An 18,972-nucleotide genomic window follows, 5' to 3' on the forward strand; every position below is an offset into this window, starting at 1 on the left:
AATTAATGGTAAATGCCACATCCTAAAGAGAATGATGAGTCTTATCATTTCGCACCTTCTGCCCAAGAGAAAATATTCAAAACTCGGACGTATTGTATGATGTTTGATGAAGATCATTGTAGCCTGACGAAGCTTAAAAAACAAACCACGTTCAGTCAACCCTGGCAACGAAAGCATATCCAGCTGAGCTACCAGAAATTTGTTTAAAGTATCCAGTAAACTAGTGTTTATGTATTTGTGCAGAAAAATTATAATTCAGTAGCCAAATGAATACGAAATTCCTTGTGGCATCTCCGCCGTATCTGTAAAACTACTGACTCTCCTCTTCTTCTTAGTAGAACAGTTGCTGATGCTCATAAGAGAAGCTATAGTAGATTCACATTAACCGTGCATTTGATGTCTAGGCCAGTCCCTTACGACGCTCCTGATTGGCTGTTGATAAGCCAATCACAGGACTGGAAACTCTCAGTCTCTCTCGAGAGTTCACATAGGCAGGATGTATGCTCCACCTCTCCTGGGGGATACTTTTGAAAGTCGTATCCCTTAGGAGAGGTGGAACATAGATCCTGTCTATGCGAACTCTCTCGAGAGAGACTGAGAGTTTCCAACATTGTGATTGGCTAATCAACAGCCAATCAGGAGCGTCGTAGGGGACTGGCCTAGACATCGGATGCGTGGTTGATGTGAATCTACCATAGCTGTACAATGAATTAAGCTACAGATACAACCGTCTCAGTATTGTTTTTTTTTTAACCTACTATGAGATTCAGGGTCTCTGTAACACGGTTTTTTGGACTTTGCTCCTTGTCAAAGGATCGGATGTAGCTGAAAGTTGACATATGTATATTTTACAACCACACACAAATTTTGTCAGCATTATCAATAATCTAAACTCGATGGTTTTGATTTTTATAGAGTAAAAATGAACTAGCCGACGCCACGGCCAATGATTACGAGCCAAGAGTCGAAAAACATTCATTACGTAAGCAAGGTAAACAAACACCTCTTGACTAAATGTTGCCCCGCCCATCCACCAGACAGAAATGCCATCGGCTCTGAAACCCAAAGACTTTATGAATGGCGGAACGATACATAGATGTGGATGGAGTATCAGTGCTAGCGTAGTAATACTACTGTAGCAGTAGTGCCGCAACAGTATAGCAGTAATATACATGAATTAAACGTTTAGACCAACTGCTGGGGTCCGGGATCCTTGAGGATCATTTAGCACTTCTTACAACTACTCGAGAAATTAGTTTTTTATAGCCAGAAGTTAAATTTTCTAATCCAACAATGCCCATGGTAGCCTTCAGTGTTATCCTGAATTATAACGAGGCGAAAGTGGGTGGAGCCTCATGAAGTCACCATTCTGACGATAATTATTGGTGAAGGTTTAAAGCCAATATACGGTACCGGCTATTTTTTTTTTTTTTTTTCAGTAAATAGGTAGATAGCCAACAATAAAATTGCTTGACATAGGAATATAACAGTTATCAAATCAAGCTTGTCACTATGTTTTTGGTAATTACCAACTATTCCCTACATCTTGTCAATCTGATTGTGACCTATAAAGTAGACTGTAATTTCTTTGGAAACTTATTTTGGGAATTAGACTAATAATCGAAGTGTTTTTGTATTTATTAACATATTTTGTTGGTTTGTTCATTATGACAATTATCAGTAGGGAGGTTCCAGAGTTCATAAAGGTGTACTGCTTTGCTTGTACGTATTTAAATTTGTATGTCATTGTTGCCAGAGGTTTAGCCTTCGTTACGTATAGCCAATCATCCATCGAGAAACAGTGTAGAAATGATGTCATAAGTTACGTAACGAGTGCGTTCGAAACCTTTTCTCTGAGTAAGTTGGCCCGTCTTCAAAAAAGGTCACTTTTACATTATAAGTACCAAACTTATTCAACTTACGTAGTGCAGAATACACTCAAAATTTATGTGTTGATATAATATGTATTCTGAATAAGCGTTATATTTATGAAATGCATAGATAAAAAGTTATTGCGAAAAAACCGTGTTACAGAGGCCCTGAATCTCATAGTACATTGTTATTTCATAAAAGTATTAATTTCTTTCTTTGTTAGTTCACCTCTATCCTTTATAAGCCTGCTCTGTAAATCGATGGCCTTTCAGGCCTATTCTTTGTAAATATGTGCTTATTTTGAATGGTTATAAAAAAAAGGCTCGGGGCCCGTGCTAAAATCTAAGGTCAAATAGAGCATTGTTTCACCAATGAAATTAAAACAAATACACTATAATTTATTTAGAAATAATTTTTTATGTACAGTTTAAGACGCACACTATTCATTTTTTTTACATTTTTCATTCTAATAGATAAATCATAAATATCCTTTCCTAAAATTGTTCCAACTTTAACTCAACGTGAAAGACCTTTTTCCAGACCTTTTTAGGTGGCCGTGTTCCTACCAGCCCGCCCCCACCCCCACCCCACACCCCAACCCCATCCAACAAGAATAACCACAGTAAGAACAACAACAAAGTAGTTTTTTGCAGGCTTACTCCCGAGTAAGCGAAAATTAAAAACAATCAGCTAGATAAAGGAACACTGCATTCCCTTCCGGTCAGTTAGCCCTGGCGTCAAAATGAAACCGACCTTACCTGCGTCAAGTAGGTGCACTTGGCGGACCACATGGGAGCGGCGCCAAGGCCAAGGATAATGGAGGTAGGAACTAGCGTCCAGGCCCTCGGATAGAACTGGGCCGCTATGTACGTCGAGTAGCCCAACATGGACACGGCCAGCGTCCATTTGGCCTTGAATTTCTTGATCATCCAGGTGGGGACGAAAGCGCAGGAGACCACCAGCGCCGCGTAGAGCGTCGATAGGGCTGTGGTACCCTGGACCCTGTGGGGAAATATAGTAGAATATAAAATCAAAAGTATGTAAGGTTACAATGGATCGTATGGAGGTTGTATAGGACGTGATAGGTTACAGAGAACTCTTTAGGGTCTCTCTCTCTCTCTCTCTATCTCTCACTTCCATTAAGGAGGCAGGCCTCCTCAACAAAATTGAGATCTCGTACGTGTAAAAAGTATACGTTTATATATACAGTATACTTAAGTATCTGCATATACATATACTATATATACTCTATATATATTATTTTATTATCATTTATTTATATGAAACTTTCCTCTTAAACTAATGTGTTATTATTAGTTTCTTTTAAATTTCCCTCCCAATTCCTTTCCGGAGTCAATAACTAGGAAGTTACGACGCTCGTCTCTCTCTCTCTCTCTCTCTCTCTCTCTCTCTCTCTCTCTCTCTCTCCATAACTAACTCACTTATTGATAGAAGACTGCAGGTTGGCCATGGAGTTGAAACTGGTGAAGAGGAACATGAAAGCGAACGAGATGACGAACACGTTCTTCAGCATCCGGTATTTTTCCATCTTCTCCTCCTTCGTCAGTGTCTTGGCCGGCAAGTTTCCTGATGCAGGTGGGCCCGCTTTCTCTGTGATGAGGCCAGAAGGATATGTAGTTATATGTATATGAACAATTATCACATCACCGTGATTCATATCAATTATTCGAGCTACAAATGTCCTTTAATATCAAATTCGCTCTAACTCGGAATTTATATATTTTCATGTATGTAAACCAAAGGGGGATTTTTTAGTTGATAGTAATTTCGTCCTCTCGTGGGTTCGAACCACTGTCCAGCGGACAGAGACGAAATCAAGACATCAGTGATGTTATCGATAATGTCATTGACGTCTTGATTTCGTCTCTGTCCGCTGGGCGGATGTTCGAACCCACAAGAGGACGAAATTATTATCAACTAATGAAATTCCCCTTTGGTTTACATACAAGAAAATATATCAATTCCGAGGTAGAGCGAATTGGATGTTAAATGACATTTGTAGTTCGAATAAAGTATATATATATATATATATATATATATATATATATATAATATATAGTACTATATAACTATATATGTATATATATGTACTATAATATATATATATATACACACACACACATATATATATATCAATATTTATAAATCTATACATCCTTATATACACACATATGTATAAGCACAAATATCATACATAAGCATAGTAAATTTTTTTATTTTAGTTTTAAAATAAAAATGTCTAAAAAAAATGTTTTGAAAGACTGGGTTCCCCATTTTGACAGAATTATCAGGCAGCCAATCTTTCTTTTCCCCTTTCGCTATACAGAGCCTGAAATCGCTGCACCGAAAATATATATTCATAAATAAACTGTGAATTGTGGACACAGGAAAGAATCCTACCTTGGTTTCCTTCATCGGCGACAAAAGCAGGATTGCTCTGTCCCTTTTCCTTCTCGGATCCAGACATCTTGATTCACTGCACTTTCTGCAAGAGGACGCAAAGATGGATTAAAATGCGGTATTGTGATTTTCGTACAATATCGATATTATATTTCGAAGGCTGTATGTATATATATACTATATTATATATATATATATATATATATATATATATATATATATAGATATATATATCATATATATATATTAGAATTATAACATTATTAGGAATATGATATACATACTATATATATATAGGTAGTAAGTCATTATATATGGTATTATTAGGTATTATATATATACAAGAGTATATATAATTATAGAATAGATATAGACTATCTCGATATTCATGTAATATATATAGTATATAAAAAAAAGAGATACAACAGTCTCATACAACTAGTGATATGCATAGATAGCATATTTATATATAATATGCTAATATAATATATATACATACGTATATATATTGACTGAACGTACTGTATATATACATATATATATATATATATGTATAATATTATATATATATATATATATACATAAATATATGGTATATATATACTATATATATATATATATATACTATATATATGATATATATATACATATATATATATATATATATATATATATATATATATATATAACATATTCTCTATACTATATATATATATATATATATATAATATATATATCATATATCTGGGTATATATATATGTTATATATATACATATATCTATATAGTTATATATATATATATATAGTATATATATAGAATAAATATATATATATATATATATATATACATATCTATATATACATATATATATATATATATATATGTATATATATATATATATATATAATATATAGGCAGATAGATTATAGGATATATTATATAGTATTATATATATATATAATATATATTCTATATATATCTATATATTTATATATTATAGGTAAACAGCAAGGAGTAACGTTTCGCACATAAAATCAGTGCATCACCAAACTGTAAAAGCAAAACATATTAAAAGTATTACAAATGACATCAACATTAAAAGAACATCAAAAAATAAAAAATAAAAACTTAAGAGTCGACTTTACTTAAAAAAAAGAAAAAGTCGCAAAGAATTGTTTAGTTTTATAATATTGGGAACCTTGGCTGATTGGTACAGTGCTCAGGTGTATAATTCCCAAACTGTAACCAAGTACAGGAACCTTCCCTAAAAAAAAAAGGCAGGACTCATTATCATAATAACTAACCATAGAATCTTCTTTAAAATTATAATATCGTACTTCCCACCCAAATTACTGCTGAATTTGCGCTTAAAACGAAGCTAACCTAACCTAACCTAATGGCATGGCAAAAAACAAAAAAAACCGGAAGTGGTTCAATACATGTATCAATTTTGGGAATTTGCGGCCGGAATCGAACTCGTTGAAAATTGGTACTACCAGTATCTGTTGACGTCAAGAGAAAGGTGGGGGGGTGGGGGGGGGGGGGAGGTGTTTAGCAACGTTATTCCCGAAGGCTTGTTGAGCAACCAGAAAGCTAACCCTGCTAGTACCACCAACATTAGTAAAAGGACTATATAGTAAATCCCTCTCTATCTCTCTCTTTATATATATATATATATATATATATATCATATATATAGTCATATATGCATATATATATATATATATGCATATGTGTGTGTGTGTGTGTGTGTGAAGTAACATCAAGAGCATACTACTGGCAGACGTCCATCTCTATATTTCGTTCGTGAGTTCGTCTGTGCGGCAGCCTTGATCTTTCGGCTGCGTCATGAGACTCTACCAACTGAGTTGGAAGTGCGAATGTGTCGGATATTTGAGAGTAGGAATACGTTGATAAATTGTAATGGACGTATGCATGGTTGTGTGGATTTGAAAGGAAATACAGATAGTTACATTCATATGTACACATGTGCAAAAGGTCCATGTTGAGAGCAGTAAGGTGCATTGGGGGTAATAGGCGGATAGTTGTGTGTGTGTTTGTGTGCGCACGCGCTAAGAACTGAATTCCCCTAAATGGGAAAATTTTCTCTGATAGTCTTATTTTTTCAAAAATTTGCATAACCGTAATTTTGCTTGCAGATACTATAGTTGGTTCAATTAAGGTAGATTCTATAGTAGTTCCTTCAGGGATCACGAAAACTGTGTCCTCGAGGTGAAAGTAAAACTACACAGCTTCTCACGAAAGATTCCAGGAGGAGGAGGAGAAGGGGAGAGGAATGTTGAGGGGAAAACTGGAACATTTCCAAGATACATCAAGTAAAATTGCGACTAAGTTTCTTTGGCGCAATCGATTTTTCTATACAGCGTACAATCAAAGCCACCGGAAGTAGATCTATCTTTCGGATGTCTTAGAATGATGCTGTATGAGCCGCAGCCCATGAAGCTTTAACCGCGGCACGGTGGTGGCCTGGCTCATATCATTACCAGACGCACGATTATGGGTAACTTTAACCTTAAATAGAATAATAACTACTGAGGCTAGAGGGCTGCAATTTGCTTAGTTTGATGATCGGAGGGTGGAGGATCAGCTTACCAATTTGCAGCCCTCTAGCCTCAGTAGTTTTCAAGAAAGCCATCGTAATAGTTTCCATTTACAGTAAACTAAAGGGAGAGAATGAATTCCATTGGTCATTGACTAACCTCTCTCTCTCTCTCTCTCTTAAAAGTCATTTGCCATAGAAGATGGATTCTTTGTGTGTGTGCGCGAGCGTGTGTTTGTTTTTAATAAGAGAGGTGAAAGGCATCTGCATTACTGGGCATTCATAACCTCGCACCTTTAACAGAACAGTTGACCTTCGGGCATGCGACGAAAGTTGGGTTCCCCCAGCAAGAAAAACATGACTTGCACTTTGGAGGCTCGTTCGCCACGTCGGTGTGTTTATGTCGCTGTTATTGTTGCTTTTGTTAACATTTTGCTTTCTGCAGCTTAACTGACCTACATTGCTTTCTCCACAGGTTAAAAGTGCGTTGTCTCGATACTGTATTTATTGTGCGTCTGTTTTATTTCAATTGTCCTTAAAAATTATCTTTTATTGTTGTTGTTTGATGTCTTCTATTCTGCAAGTAACATTTCTGCATTTTTTGTTGCTTGCCAAAGTTGTGTTTATAATATTTCCTCTCTCACTTTATTTGTTGTTTTTGCCATGCCCTTTTCGTTCATTGCCGTTCTCCTGTCAAAATCCGTGTCTGCCATTTATAATCATAACTGAATTCTGAAGGTCGTCCAATCGTCCTTTACTAAGACCATCAGGCGGACGGACCACTTCTTGCTTTTTTTTCTTCTTCTTCTTTTTTCAATTAAATTTTAGTTTAAAGTTTCCTGGGATAACTTTGTCTCTAGTGTGCCTTTAATTTCTTCTGAAATATCTCCAGGTCTACTTTCTTCAACTTCCGGGTATCCTAGGTAAATCAGGTCTCGTGTGCTTAAGCGTCCTTCGTTCTGCATCCTGGCTCCAGTTGTTTAGGAGTCTTTGTTCGTATTTGTACTTAATTCTTAATATAAGAACACTGGAAGAGGTCTCTTCGTTACCTAAGTTTCCTAATGTTCATTGTCATGCAAATCAAAGCATGTGATGAATATGCCATTCTTGCTTACATGGTAAGGTTATTGTTTAAGATAACCTGCGTTACATGCTAAGCATCTTCATCTTAATACTTTGCAAATGTCTTGTTGCTTGGCTTACGGTCAATTACATTGTGCACGTGTACTATGTAGCACAAAACTCACCTTGCTATTCACCTTGACCTCACCTGGGACTTAATAGTATTCGAGCACATTTCTGACATGTAGCACATGGTACCCGACGTAAATGTGACGGCCTGCATTAAGTGCAGCCAACTTCTTTCTTATCCCAATGTTCCTCCTGGAGACTCTGCAGTATTTTCTCTTTGATTTCGGTGTAGTAACCTTCTTGAAACTGTATTCATCATTGATTAGTTCACTGAGCCAGGAATATTTGTCCTTTGCATATTCTGTGAAATTGTTTTCAAAGCCATCTTCTGGTACTTTGTCTAATCGGTCCCAAAGGTCTAATTTTCACTTTCATTCCCATCAAGTTATTGCTTTTTCTTTCTCTCTCGATAGTTTGTAACATTTCTCAGTCTGCTATGTATACGTTGTCTGAGAATCAGGGTCTGCAGTCAGCTGCTGAAGCAGTGAAGTCGCAGATTCGATGACAAGTGTGCTTTTCATCTCTAGATCTTTAGATTTGATTTACCTGCAAGACTAAGTGATCCTTGAATAAGAAACATGTCTTGTATTTTTCATGTGGATGTTATGTTACGTTTTTTTTATGCTTTTTCAGTCTCTTTCATTACGGTATCTAGCCAGTATGTTCAAGAAAATATTTGCAGATTCATCGAGGTTTCCAATGTCTTCGAGACGTGATTTCACTGAAGCAGTACAAATGAAACGTTTTCTTCAACTCGTCCTCAGAGTTCAGTGGGATACGAGCTTTCAATACACTTTCATTACAGTGTGTGTATGTGTGTGAGTGTGTGTGTGTGTGTGTTTGTGTGTGTGCTACCGTACCCTACACAAAGATTCCACAGTAGCCAAAGTTTTATCAGTATCATCTTTCCCGTAATCGTTTACCCATTCTGTTCTTACTGACATGCAATATCATTGTACCATTCCTTTCCTTCTGCTGCTCTCGTATTATGATATACAATGGCTTAAAAACGATTATTTTTCCATTCTTTATAATTCCATTACCGAATTTACAGTCAACTATTCTGATTGTTTCTTGAAACTTTTGTTTGGTTCCGCTGTTGATCTTTGGTAAGTTATCAGTTTATTTTGACTTGCTTTCGCTCTTTCTAAATTTCTCTCTCGTTCAGTCCCGCGATTGACCGAAGAATCTCTTCACTCGTCTCTCGCGTCAGAGTAGCGAATTTGTAAACCAATATACATGTATATTCATACATACGTACGTATAAATACACACACATACGTATATATGTGTGCGCGTGCATGTGTGTGTGTGTGTGGTGTATGGAGGCCAGTAACCACGCAGCTTCATCCAAAACTTTTTGCATATATATATATCTATATATATATATATATATATATATATATATATATATATATATATACATATATATATATATATATATATATAATATAATATTTATATATAAATATATGATATCTATATATATTTTCACATATATATATATATATTATATATATATATATATATTATATATAGATATATATATATATTATATATAGGTATATATTATATAGTTATATATATTATATATATATACATTAATACGCATACATATCGCTAGTTTACACGCACAAACTTTGCAACCCAAAAAGGTATATACAATGCGGCGTTTGTGTTACTGTAAAGAAGTGGTTTCAATTTTCTCGGGGATTTGTCACGACAAAGTTAAAAATTTGAACGTTCCTTTTTTTCTCTGTCTCTCTTTTGTATTTAGTTACTAGCACGTTTTATTTTGAAGATAAAGATATCAAAAAGAATCATTTATACTTTAAAACCCAACAATAAAGGTAATTTTCTCATTTTTGCTATAACTTGATTAAGTTTCTTGTTAGCTCTCGATTTTCATAAAGGTACAATAATTCTCTAAGATTCTCGTTCACAGATAAACGAACCTGTTCGCTAAGAATTCTCGGAAAGATTTTGATATCATCTTGTCGACTGGACACCTTCGTGTTAAAGCGATAAGTTAAAAAGAAGAAAAAATCAAAATAAACAAGAGACGAAGAAATTTCGAAAACATTATCTCTTATCTAATCAGCGAAGAAGTATGAAAATGGGCGTTATTATATTACCTCGGCAATCTGAAAACGTCTTATCTTTTTATCATTTTCAGGAAATCTCGGAGGATAAAGATACTAAACCGTTTCTTTTAAATCCTGACGGTAGAAGCAGCTGCATTGCGCATTATTCAGCTGCTGTGATAATTTCTTCTCAGAAATTTGAGATGCCGAATGGTTCATTTTCTTATAAGTCTGAACGCGAAATTCTTTATTATATAATAATACTTTCTTACGACGAGAATACAGAAAACATTTCGTACCTTCTTCTGAAGCTTGATCTTGGCAGTCTTGGGAAGTTTATCACATATATTTTTATTATAATAAATACATTCCCTCTGGGTCCCTATTCGGATTTCGGCCCTACTATTTGTACCTCCTTCCTTCAATACGACATCCTTCGCCCATCAATGGCCCTTACATGTTGATTTGTATAATACTGATACAATTCATCCACTTTATTTCTTGGTCTTATTCGTGGAGGTAGACGGGACGCCAAACCCAATGTCTTAATCGGAAAAGGAAGTAGCGTCCAGCCCAGGAGGATGCCGTTACTACTTTGTCTATCACATACTTCAGAGCTTATCCAAACTGGTTGCATCCTGCTCCCTTAGGAGTCCATCAGCTTTCTTACCGTAGCGCTGTGTTTAGCTTGCTTTCTGCATGAGTCCTGGGCCTACTTCGGCTTCCAATTGACCAATGTTTTTCTTCCGAGGTTTTGGTATCGTGCCAAATGCTCCGATGATTAGGGACACTTCCTCGACTTGCATACCCCATATGAGACTTCTCAATTCAGTCCTCAGGTCTTGGTGTTTGTCTGCTCTCTCTCTCTCTCTCTCTCTCTCTCTCTCTCTCTCTCTCCACCATTCTGGAGTCCCAAGGTACTGCTGCGACAGCTGTGTGTGATACCGCTCTTGATTTTGTTGATCCGATTCAGGTCTGGTCGGTGTGCTTGTATCAACCCATGCTGTCCTTACACTTTAGTCCCCCAGTGATTTTGCCTGCTTGTTTTCTGCTGCTTCCTAAGATCGTTGTTGTACCGCTTGCTGATGCATTCTGTCTGATACTTTTTGTACACACACTCCAGTGAAGGGCTTTCTAGTATCCTTTTGCAGTGATTTTCCTACACTTAGGACGAAATATTGACTCGCTCTTTTGCTCTTAATATGTATATCTTGTTTATAGGGCCTGATCTTGTGCTGACATTATCATTCCCTTTTCTTTTCTTCTTCTTCTTCTTCTTCTTCTTCTTCTTCTTCTTCTTCTCTTTCTTTCTTCCTTTCTTTCATTCTTTTCTTAGATCCTCCTTCTCTGTAGCCATTGCCGTGTTTAATCGCTGGGCATTTCCTTAGTTTGTATTATTATTATTATTATTTTATTATTATTATTATTATTATTATTATTATTATAGTATATTTAGGTAGAAGACCCTCTTTCAAGCATGTTCTATTGAAGGAGACTGCTGCTTCAGCTGCATTTATTTTATAGACGTTCTTTTCTAGTCTTCTTATTACTATTTAGAAGAACTTCTATAAAATAAATGCAGCTGAAGCAGTAATCTCCTTCTATAGAACATATTATTATTATTATTATTATTATTATTATTATTATTATTATTATTATTATTATTATTATTATTATTGTCGTTGTTGTTGTTGTTGTTGTTGTTGTGGTAGCAGTTGGTGGTGTTCTTGTGTGACTCCTTTCTCTGTCCATGACATTTTGCTCATGGACAATGTTGACAACAAGATAATAAATAATCTAATCTTTTTCGTTAGAAATTTACATATTTTTTTTACTGTCGACAGTGCATAAGATTTATTTTTCTCGGTAAAGGGTGATCACGCCTTCTCTTTATTTTTTATCATTCATAATACCATCGTGTGTGTGTAATATTGGCAACTACTACAAAGTCTACAATATCTGTTGACTTTTCCACGGAAAGGAACCGATACTTTCGACAGTTTTGTCGTAAACTGACAATTTTCTGACATTTTTCCACCATATTTTGCCCCGCATTCTGCAATAATATTGCATACGACACCATCAATTCCCGTTTTCTTTCAAGGCGTTTTTATAAATCCCGCTTCCAGTGGAGGAGTCTGGAAGACCCGTTTTCTATTAACTTGATGACCTTAGCATCTTTTATATGACCGGTCCACTTCCGATGTTTGTTTTGGATTTGGCTGCTGCTATATTTACGCATAAATTTCCTTGGCCTTATCCAGGCTGGTTGGCATCGACCCGTTAGCTGGTGAAAGGCCTCTGTTCAAGTGCATCAAGATTATCTGACTCAACTAACAAGCACGAGAATTATAATGATTTGCAGTCTAATCACATGAGATTAGAGCTAACGGTCTATTTGTTTTAGTTTTTTTTTTACCCAGGCCTGTACCGAGTGGGGTCGGGGGGTCGAACGACCCCCTCCCCCCAAAATTTCTGGAAGGCGATATTTTCAGTGACTATCCTTTTTATTGAACTGTACTTACGAAGTAATAAATAAAAATCTTTTGTTTTTTGGGGCAAGTCTTTTCTTTTTATAAATTTTGTTACTAAACATTAACATCATTCTTTAGCAGTAGGACATACAAGAGTGATAATAGGAATAAGATATAGGCCACCATATTCGTAAATGATTTTAGTAGAGAAACGATAATTTCAAAGCTGTGGTACGATAATCTGGTCAGCGACATTTGACGACACTGCAGGCTATTGAAATTTGCATTGTCCCTTTGTCAGTTACAAGTATACCGTCACATTTCCAAGTATTTCAACTTTTATATACCAAAATATGCAATGACACTAATAGAAGAAAAGGTCCAGTTTTGGGAAAAAAGAACCCCCCCCCCCTCCCCACCATTAAAAACTCTGGGTGCGGGCTTGTTACCACAACAAGTTGCTTATGTTTCCTCCTTCAGGGTTTTTTTTCCATTATTTTACCTCTTCAACTTTTTCTAAACGTTTGTCATAGGTATTTTTATATTGTTTGTTTGGGATTGTTGGGAGCGAACTTCTCGCCAGTGCGTAATCTCTTAAGAACACTTCAAGATTTCTAGTGACAGAATTTAATGAAATTCTTCGAACTGCGCTTTATCTCTGTGTTTTCCTCCCATTATCAAGAGGGTTCTCAACGCCTGAACATGTTGTAGAGTTTCCCCTCGCAATAACGAACTTGTTGCCATATTCGGATTCCGTGTCATTCTTTACCAATTTTTCTATACTTTAACTCATTAGTCATCGTTATCAATATTCTATTTCCTTTATAACCTTTATATAGTCTGTACGCTTATAAAATCATAGCAAATGATATAAAATCGATATATTTTTTCAGTTTTTCATCGGTGATTTTGTACTGTTTCATTCTCTCTCTCTCTCTCTCTCTCTCTCTCTCTCTCTCTCTCTCTCTCTCTCTCTCTCCCTGAAGTTCGTTTCTCCATTGGCAAAAAAAAAAAAAAAAAAAAAAAACAGGTTCTCTTTCATGACAAAAAGTCGGCAAGCGGGAAGAAAAAAATTTTTCGACCATCGAACGTGATAACTTCAAGGTTTACAAATATCTTGCAACATTCATGAGGGGAAAATCAGTACTTTACTCACAATTAGGACCGAGGTTCAAATTACTTATTTTTAAAATTACCATTCCAGTATCGACGTGGTAAAACCAGTAAACGCCAATATCAGAAAATTTTAATGAACAGCCAATTAATCCAAAGTATGACTTGTACAGTAAAAGACTATCGAACCTGAGACATTTAGAAAGCGAATTTTTTTTTATTGATCTTTTATTATATTTAGCTTTCACTTTATACTGCTGTCCGAAGTATGACATGTAGTTACAGTAAAAGACTATCGAACCTGAGACTTCTAGAAAGCTAATTTTTATTGATCTTTTATTATATTTAACTTTCACTTTATACTACTGTCCATTATTATTAATCTAATTTGTATTATTTTATTTTGAGCAACCCGGACCGACATAACAAGCTTCCTCAGAGCAGAATATCCAAACGTGAACGAAAGTAATAAAAAACAAAGAAGATAAGAGACACTACCGAGATATGACTAATATAAAACAAAGATTTATTAGAGATTACGATAAAGCAATAATACTCCAAGTAGTGAAGCTTACGCCTGAGTATGTCATCCAGCGTGGAAACCAAGCACAGAATTCAGTGCCGTGGTTTTATGAGATAAGTTATTCGAGCACAAAACCGCGTTATGAACTTGAACGTGGATCCCAGAATGGAATGTATAGCCAGAAATCCATAATACTCGTACACAGGCCCATCTAGGAGAGGGTTTTAGAAGACTGGGACTAGTGCTGCTGTGTGACCTTAGACCATAGACTGATACAATCGCCGCATCACAGGAACTGGAGAGAGGGCATCTTGAACAGTTCAAGCGAGGCCCATTTTGAAAGCCCAGCAGTGGGCATCGGTGAAAATATCCTAATTTGTTAACCGTTAACTCAGAGAAGGTTTTTATATTATTTTCCAAGGAACAGTAATAATCATCTAAGCCGTAATCTCCGGTTTCCAGTATTGTTTTCATTTTTATAAAGATATAGTAATATGAATTTCCAGAAAGTTTAAGAGTGCGTGCATCAGTGACCCCTCCCCACAAATGGCCCCCATCCCCAAGCACAAGCAAGCTGGGCGCACACGCACGCACAACATACACAATCCCCACCAGCCCAGGCGGTTATGTCTAAATGTGAACGTGGGATTGAATATTGCCCTTTTTTTCTTTCTTTCTTTCTTTCATTCTTTCTTACCTCTGGAGCCATCCCTTGGTAGGATAATGATAATAGTCATCTTTATCCCGGTGACTCGCAATGATAATAATAACAATTATTATTATTATTATTATTATTATTATTATTATTATTATTATTATTATTATTATTATTATTATTATTATTCACAGGAGACAAGAGAGTTTGCTTTTGTCTAGGGAAGTTAAATGATGAAGACGTGCTTCTGAGGAGGCCACTTTGTGAAGTCGTGCAAAGCCATTGATGCTCTTAATAAATTTTCTGCGCAAATTCATGAATGTTTCCGTGAACTTTCTCTTTATTTTTTTTTTATTTACTTTTAGAGCCACTCCTTCTCTGAGGGAAATAGCTCAGTGATGGAGAAGGCAACAGTCATTATAATGATAAGGATGTTAATGATTACCTATTATTTCTAAACCAGTTTCATTAGGAAAGTATTAACGACAATATAAGCGTAATAACAGTCAGTGACGGTATATTGAGCGAAGGGAAAAGTATCAGTGGTATTTTCGAGTTTTCAGCCTTACTGTGTCTGCAAAATACAACCAAACCTGTTTTCATTGAATGAGGCGATCTAGGTCGGCTGGTTTCCTAGTCTCTCTCTCTCTCTCTCTCTCTCTCTCTCTCTCTCTCTCTCTCTCTCTCAAAGCAATTATAATTCTCCGTGGATTTTAAAAGGTTTAATGTAAGACCTCTCTCTCTCTCTCTCTCTCTCTCTCTCTTTTGCAAATCTTAGACAATGTCAATATCGACGAGTATCTTATTAAACCTCTTTGTCTATTTGTCAGTATTGCTGAGTTTTTTTCCCTTTGGGAGTCTTGGAAAACCCCAGGCAGATCTCCGAAGGTTAAGATGAAGGTGCGTTCTCTCTCTCTCTCTCTCTCTCTCTCTCTCTCTCTCTCTCTCTCTCTCTCTCTCTCTTGGACACCATCAACTAAATGGCAATGAGTATCGGTTTAACTATTTGTCCGTTCATCTGTCTTGCTGGATTTTTCCCTCTCTCTCTCTCTCTCTCTCTCTCTCTCTCTCTCTCTCTCTATGCTTTCTGGGCGAGGGATTTTGGAAAGCACACTTCCCTTAACGGGAAATATTTGAAGAAGCTTTCTCATTCTCGTATTTTCTCCATTCATCATCCTTCATAGACTTTTCCTTATATCTTTTCCCGACACAAGAAACCAGTCGGTGTCACAAAGAAAAGCAAAAAAAAAATCCAACGACACGAAATTAATCTTGCTTTTACTTCTTATTGTCTCTTAGTTCTTTGTTTTCCTCGTTTTAACAGTCGTTATTCCGTTCTTTCCCGATTTATCGAGAATTTGTTTATTTTCTGTTTTTCTCTAATTTGTTTTAAAGAGCCAGTGATGATAGAGACCGGCCCGGACTGGACGACGTCAGAAAAGTTTTTTTTTAGTTGTAAATATAAAACGTCACAAAATTTCAATTGGATTAATAGGTAAAATTCGAAAGAAAAATTATGCCTTATGAATGAGACAAAAAAATTCAGAAGGGTTTATCAATCATTTCTTTTATTGAAAACTTTATTCCTAAGACCTTTTTTTTCTGTAAAAGAAAAAAACTAAATTTAAAAATAGTTTATTCGGATAAAATTCCTTATGAATGAGACAAAAAAATTCTAAAGGGTTTATCAATCATTTCTTTTATTGAAAACTTTACTCCTAAGACTTTTTTTATGTAAAAGAAAAAAAATCTAACTTTAAAAATAGTTTATTTGGATAAAATTAAGATTGGATGTGAATAAATTACCAGATACGATACACGAAGTAGAATTTTCGCCTTAATATGGCCAACTCATATGGGTTTCATAGTGTATACGTGCGTGTGCACATGTCACCCTAGAAGACACCTGAATATTGGAGCGTATGTATATGAGAATGTATGCATGCATATATCAGAAGCTTCATATATGTATGTATATTTGAATGTATGTGAAAACGCATTTATGTATGTCAGTACGTATTTATAAACCAGAAGATTATTTCTGCTCATCAAGCGATCATTAAAAAAGTTATTCCAGATCAAAGGATTTTTAAAGAAACGTAATTAAATGTTGAAATAAAAAGTGGAAAGAAACAAGTAAAAAATGTGCCGAAGTTTCTTCGGCGCAATCGAGTATTCTGTACAGCCGCTACAGCGTTTAAAATGGATCTACCTTTCGGTGGTCTCGGTATAATGCCGTATGAGCCGCGACCCATGAAACTGTACCACGGCTCGGTGGTGGCCTGGCCCATGTCGTTGCCAGAAGCATGATCTTAGCTAACTTTAACCTTAAATAGAACCAAATCTACTGATGCTAGATGGCTGCAATTTGGTACGTTTGATGACTGGAGGGTGGCTGATCAATATAGCAATTTGCAGCCCTCTAGCCTCAGTAGTTTTCAAGATCTGAGGACAGACAGACGAATAGCCATCTCAATAGTTTTTTTTTCAAGAAAATTAAAACGTAAATATATAGATTGCTGATTAGAATTCAGAATCAAAACGGATTACAGGTAGGATTTGAATGCTTATCAAACGAATTTCACTAGTTGGAAAGGCTTCCCTGAGGATTATGGCGATCAAAAAGGATTTGCGAAAACATCAGGTGAACGTCATCCGAGGCCTTTAATCAACTTCACTTGCTTCAGAGAGAGAGAGAGAGAGAGAGAGAGAGAGAGAGGAATTTCCCTTTCCCGGGTTCCGCTCCCTCGGTTTCCAAGAACCTCCAATTGACGTAAGAGATCTAATATCCGAAGCTTATAAAGTAGTTGCGCTACCCCTCTGCTCAACTATATTATCATAATATTAGCCTAACAACAGCTTAACATTACAATTACATTTGCCTTCAGTTACAATAAACAAAAGTCGCCATTATATAATGATTGTGCGTTTCGCCTTTGAAACAAACTAGGTCTACTTCAATTCTCGTTCACAAGCAATTCTCAAGTACAGAACAGAATATAGTTTAGGTCAATAGCCAAGCGTTGGGACCTATGACGTCCAGTAAGATGGTTTGAAATGTATAACAGGAGGAAAACCTCGCAGATGCACTGTGAAACAACTGTTAGAGAGGGTGGAAAGTCAGATGGAAATAAGAGAATATGAATGGAGGTACATTAAGAGGAATGAAAGAGGTTACAGCTATGGGGCCGAAGGGACGCGAGGCAACTTTCAAGAACAAGTTACAAAAGAACGTACAAACCCGTTCATTTCTCAACAAACAGGATGTGATGAAGCGTGAAGTAAAGCCAAGATTATTCTGTAGTACTAAGTCCTCTGTGAATCGTCACGTAAACAAATTACCGAGTGAGATGAAGTTCTCCCTCTGCTTTCACATCGGAGCATTATGACTAAGCGCTTTCCGCCCCAGTTGCATGCAAGTGAGAGGGAATGACACCTTCCAAGCAATTAGGTGTACACATCAGAAGCTGCTTGTTTGTCCAGCAGCTGTCTCGATAGTTAAAGAATGGGTGTCGGTTTAAAAAAGTCTTTTGCCAACGATTGTTACAAGCAATTGGTTATGGCAATAGACCTCCCGTTAAACAGAAACTTCCAAGATCAGTTGTTGCATATTATTATTATTATTATTATTATTATTATTATTATTATTATTATTATTATTATTATTATTATTATTGCAAAGACTTTCGAACACCTGAACGGTGTTTCTCATCAGTGTTTACGTTAAAATAAACGTAAACACTGATGAGGAACCCCGTTCAGGAGTACATGATTGTGGATTTTTATTACGCATATTGTTTTTTACGAGAGTGTGAGGTTCTTCTTCTTCATCGTCTTCTTCTTCTTAATTCTTTCTTCTTCTTCTTATTATTATTATTATTATTATTATTATTATTATTATTATTGGGCACAGTTTTCCGTGTCGAAAATGATGACAATGGTTGCAGGTCCACAATAATATAGCATGTGAATATATGGATCTTTTTAAAGTCATATGTTCACTTGACTGAAAATGAACCTAGTACAAGGTTCGATAGCTTTTAATATCCATTAAAGACCATATACTCACATTATTAT

The 18,972-nt window shown here is 35.9% G+C and overlaps 1 protein-coding gene across 1 annotated transcript in view; it reads right to left on the bottom strand.

The window, feature by feature from the left end:
• LOC135210873 (UNC93-like protein) overlaps positions 1-18,972 on the bottom strand; it is a 61,114-nt gene that overhangs the window by 18,313 nt on the left and 23,829 nt on the right. The window contains exons 2-4 of the mRNA XM_064243785.1: positions 4,294-4,378; positions 3,315-3,483; positions 2,631-2,874 (exon numbers count right to left, since the gene is read on the bottom strand). Of these exons, the coding sequence (XP_064099855.1) occupies positions 2,631-2,874; positions 3,315-3,483; positions 4,294-4,360 (480 nt within the window). The 5' untranslated portion in view covers positions 4,361-4,378. The remainder of the gene's footprint in view (positions 1-2,630; positions 2,875-3,314; positions 3,484-4,293; positions 4,379-18,972) is intronic.

Source organism: Macrobrachium nipponense, chromosome 4, assembly GCF_015104395.2.
Source record: "Macrobrachium nipponense isolate FS-2020 chromosome 4, ASM1510439v2, whole genome shotgun sequence".
Lineage (NCBI taxonomy): Eukaryota > Metazoa > Arthropoda > Malacostraca > Decapoda > Palaemonidae > Macrobrachium > Macrobrachium nipponense.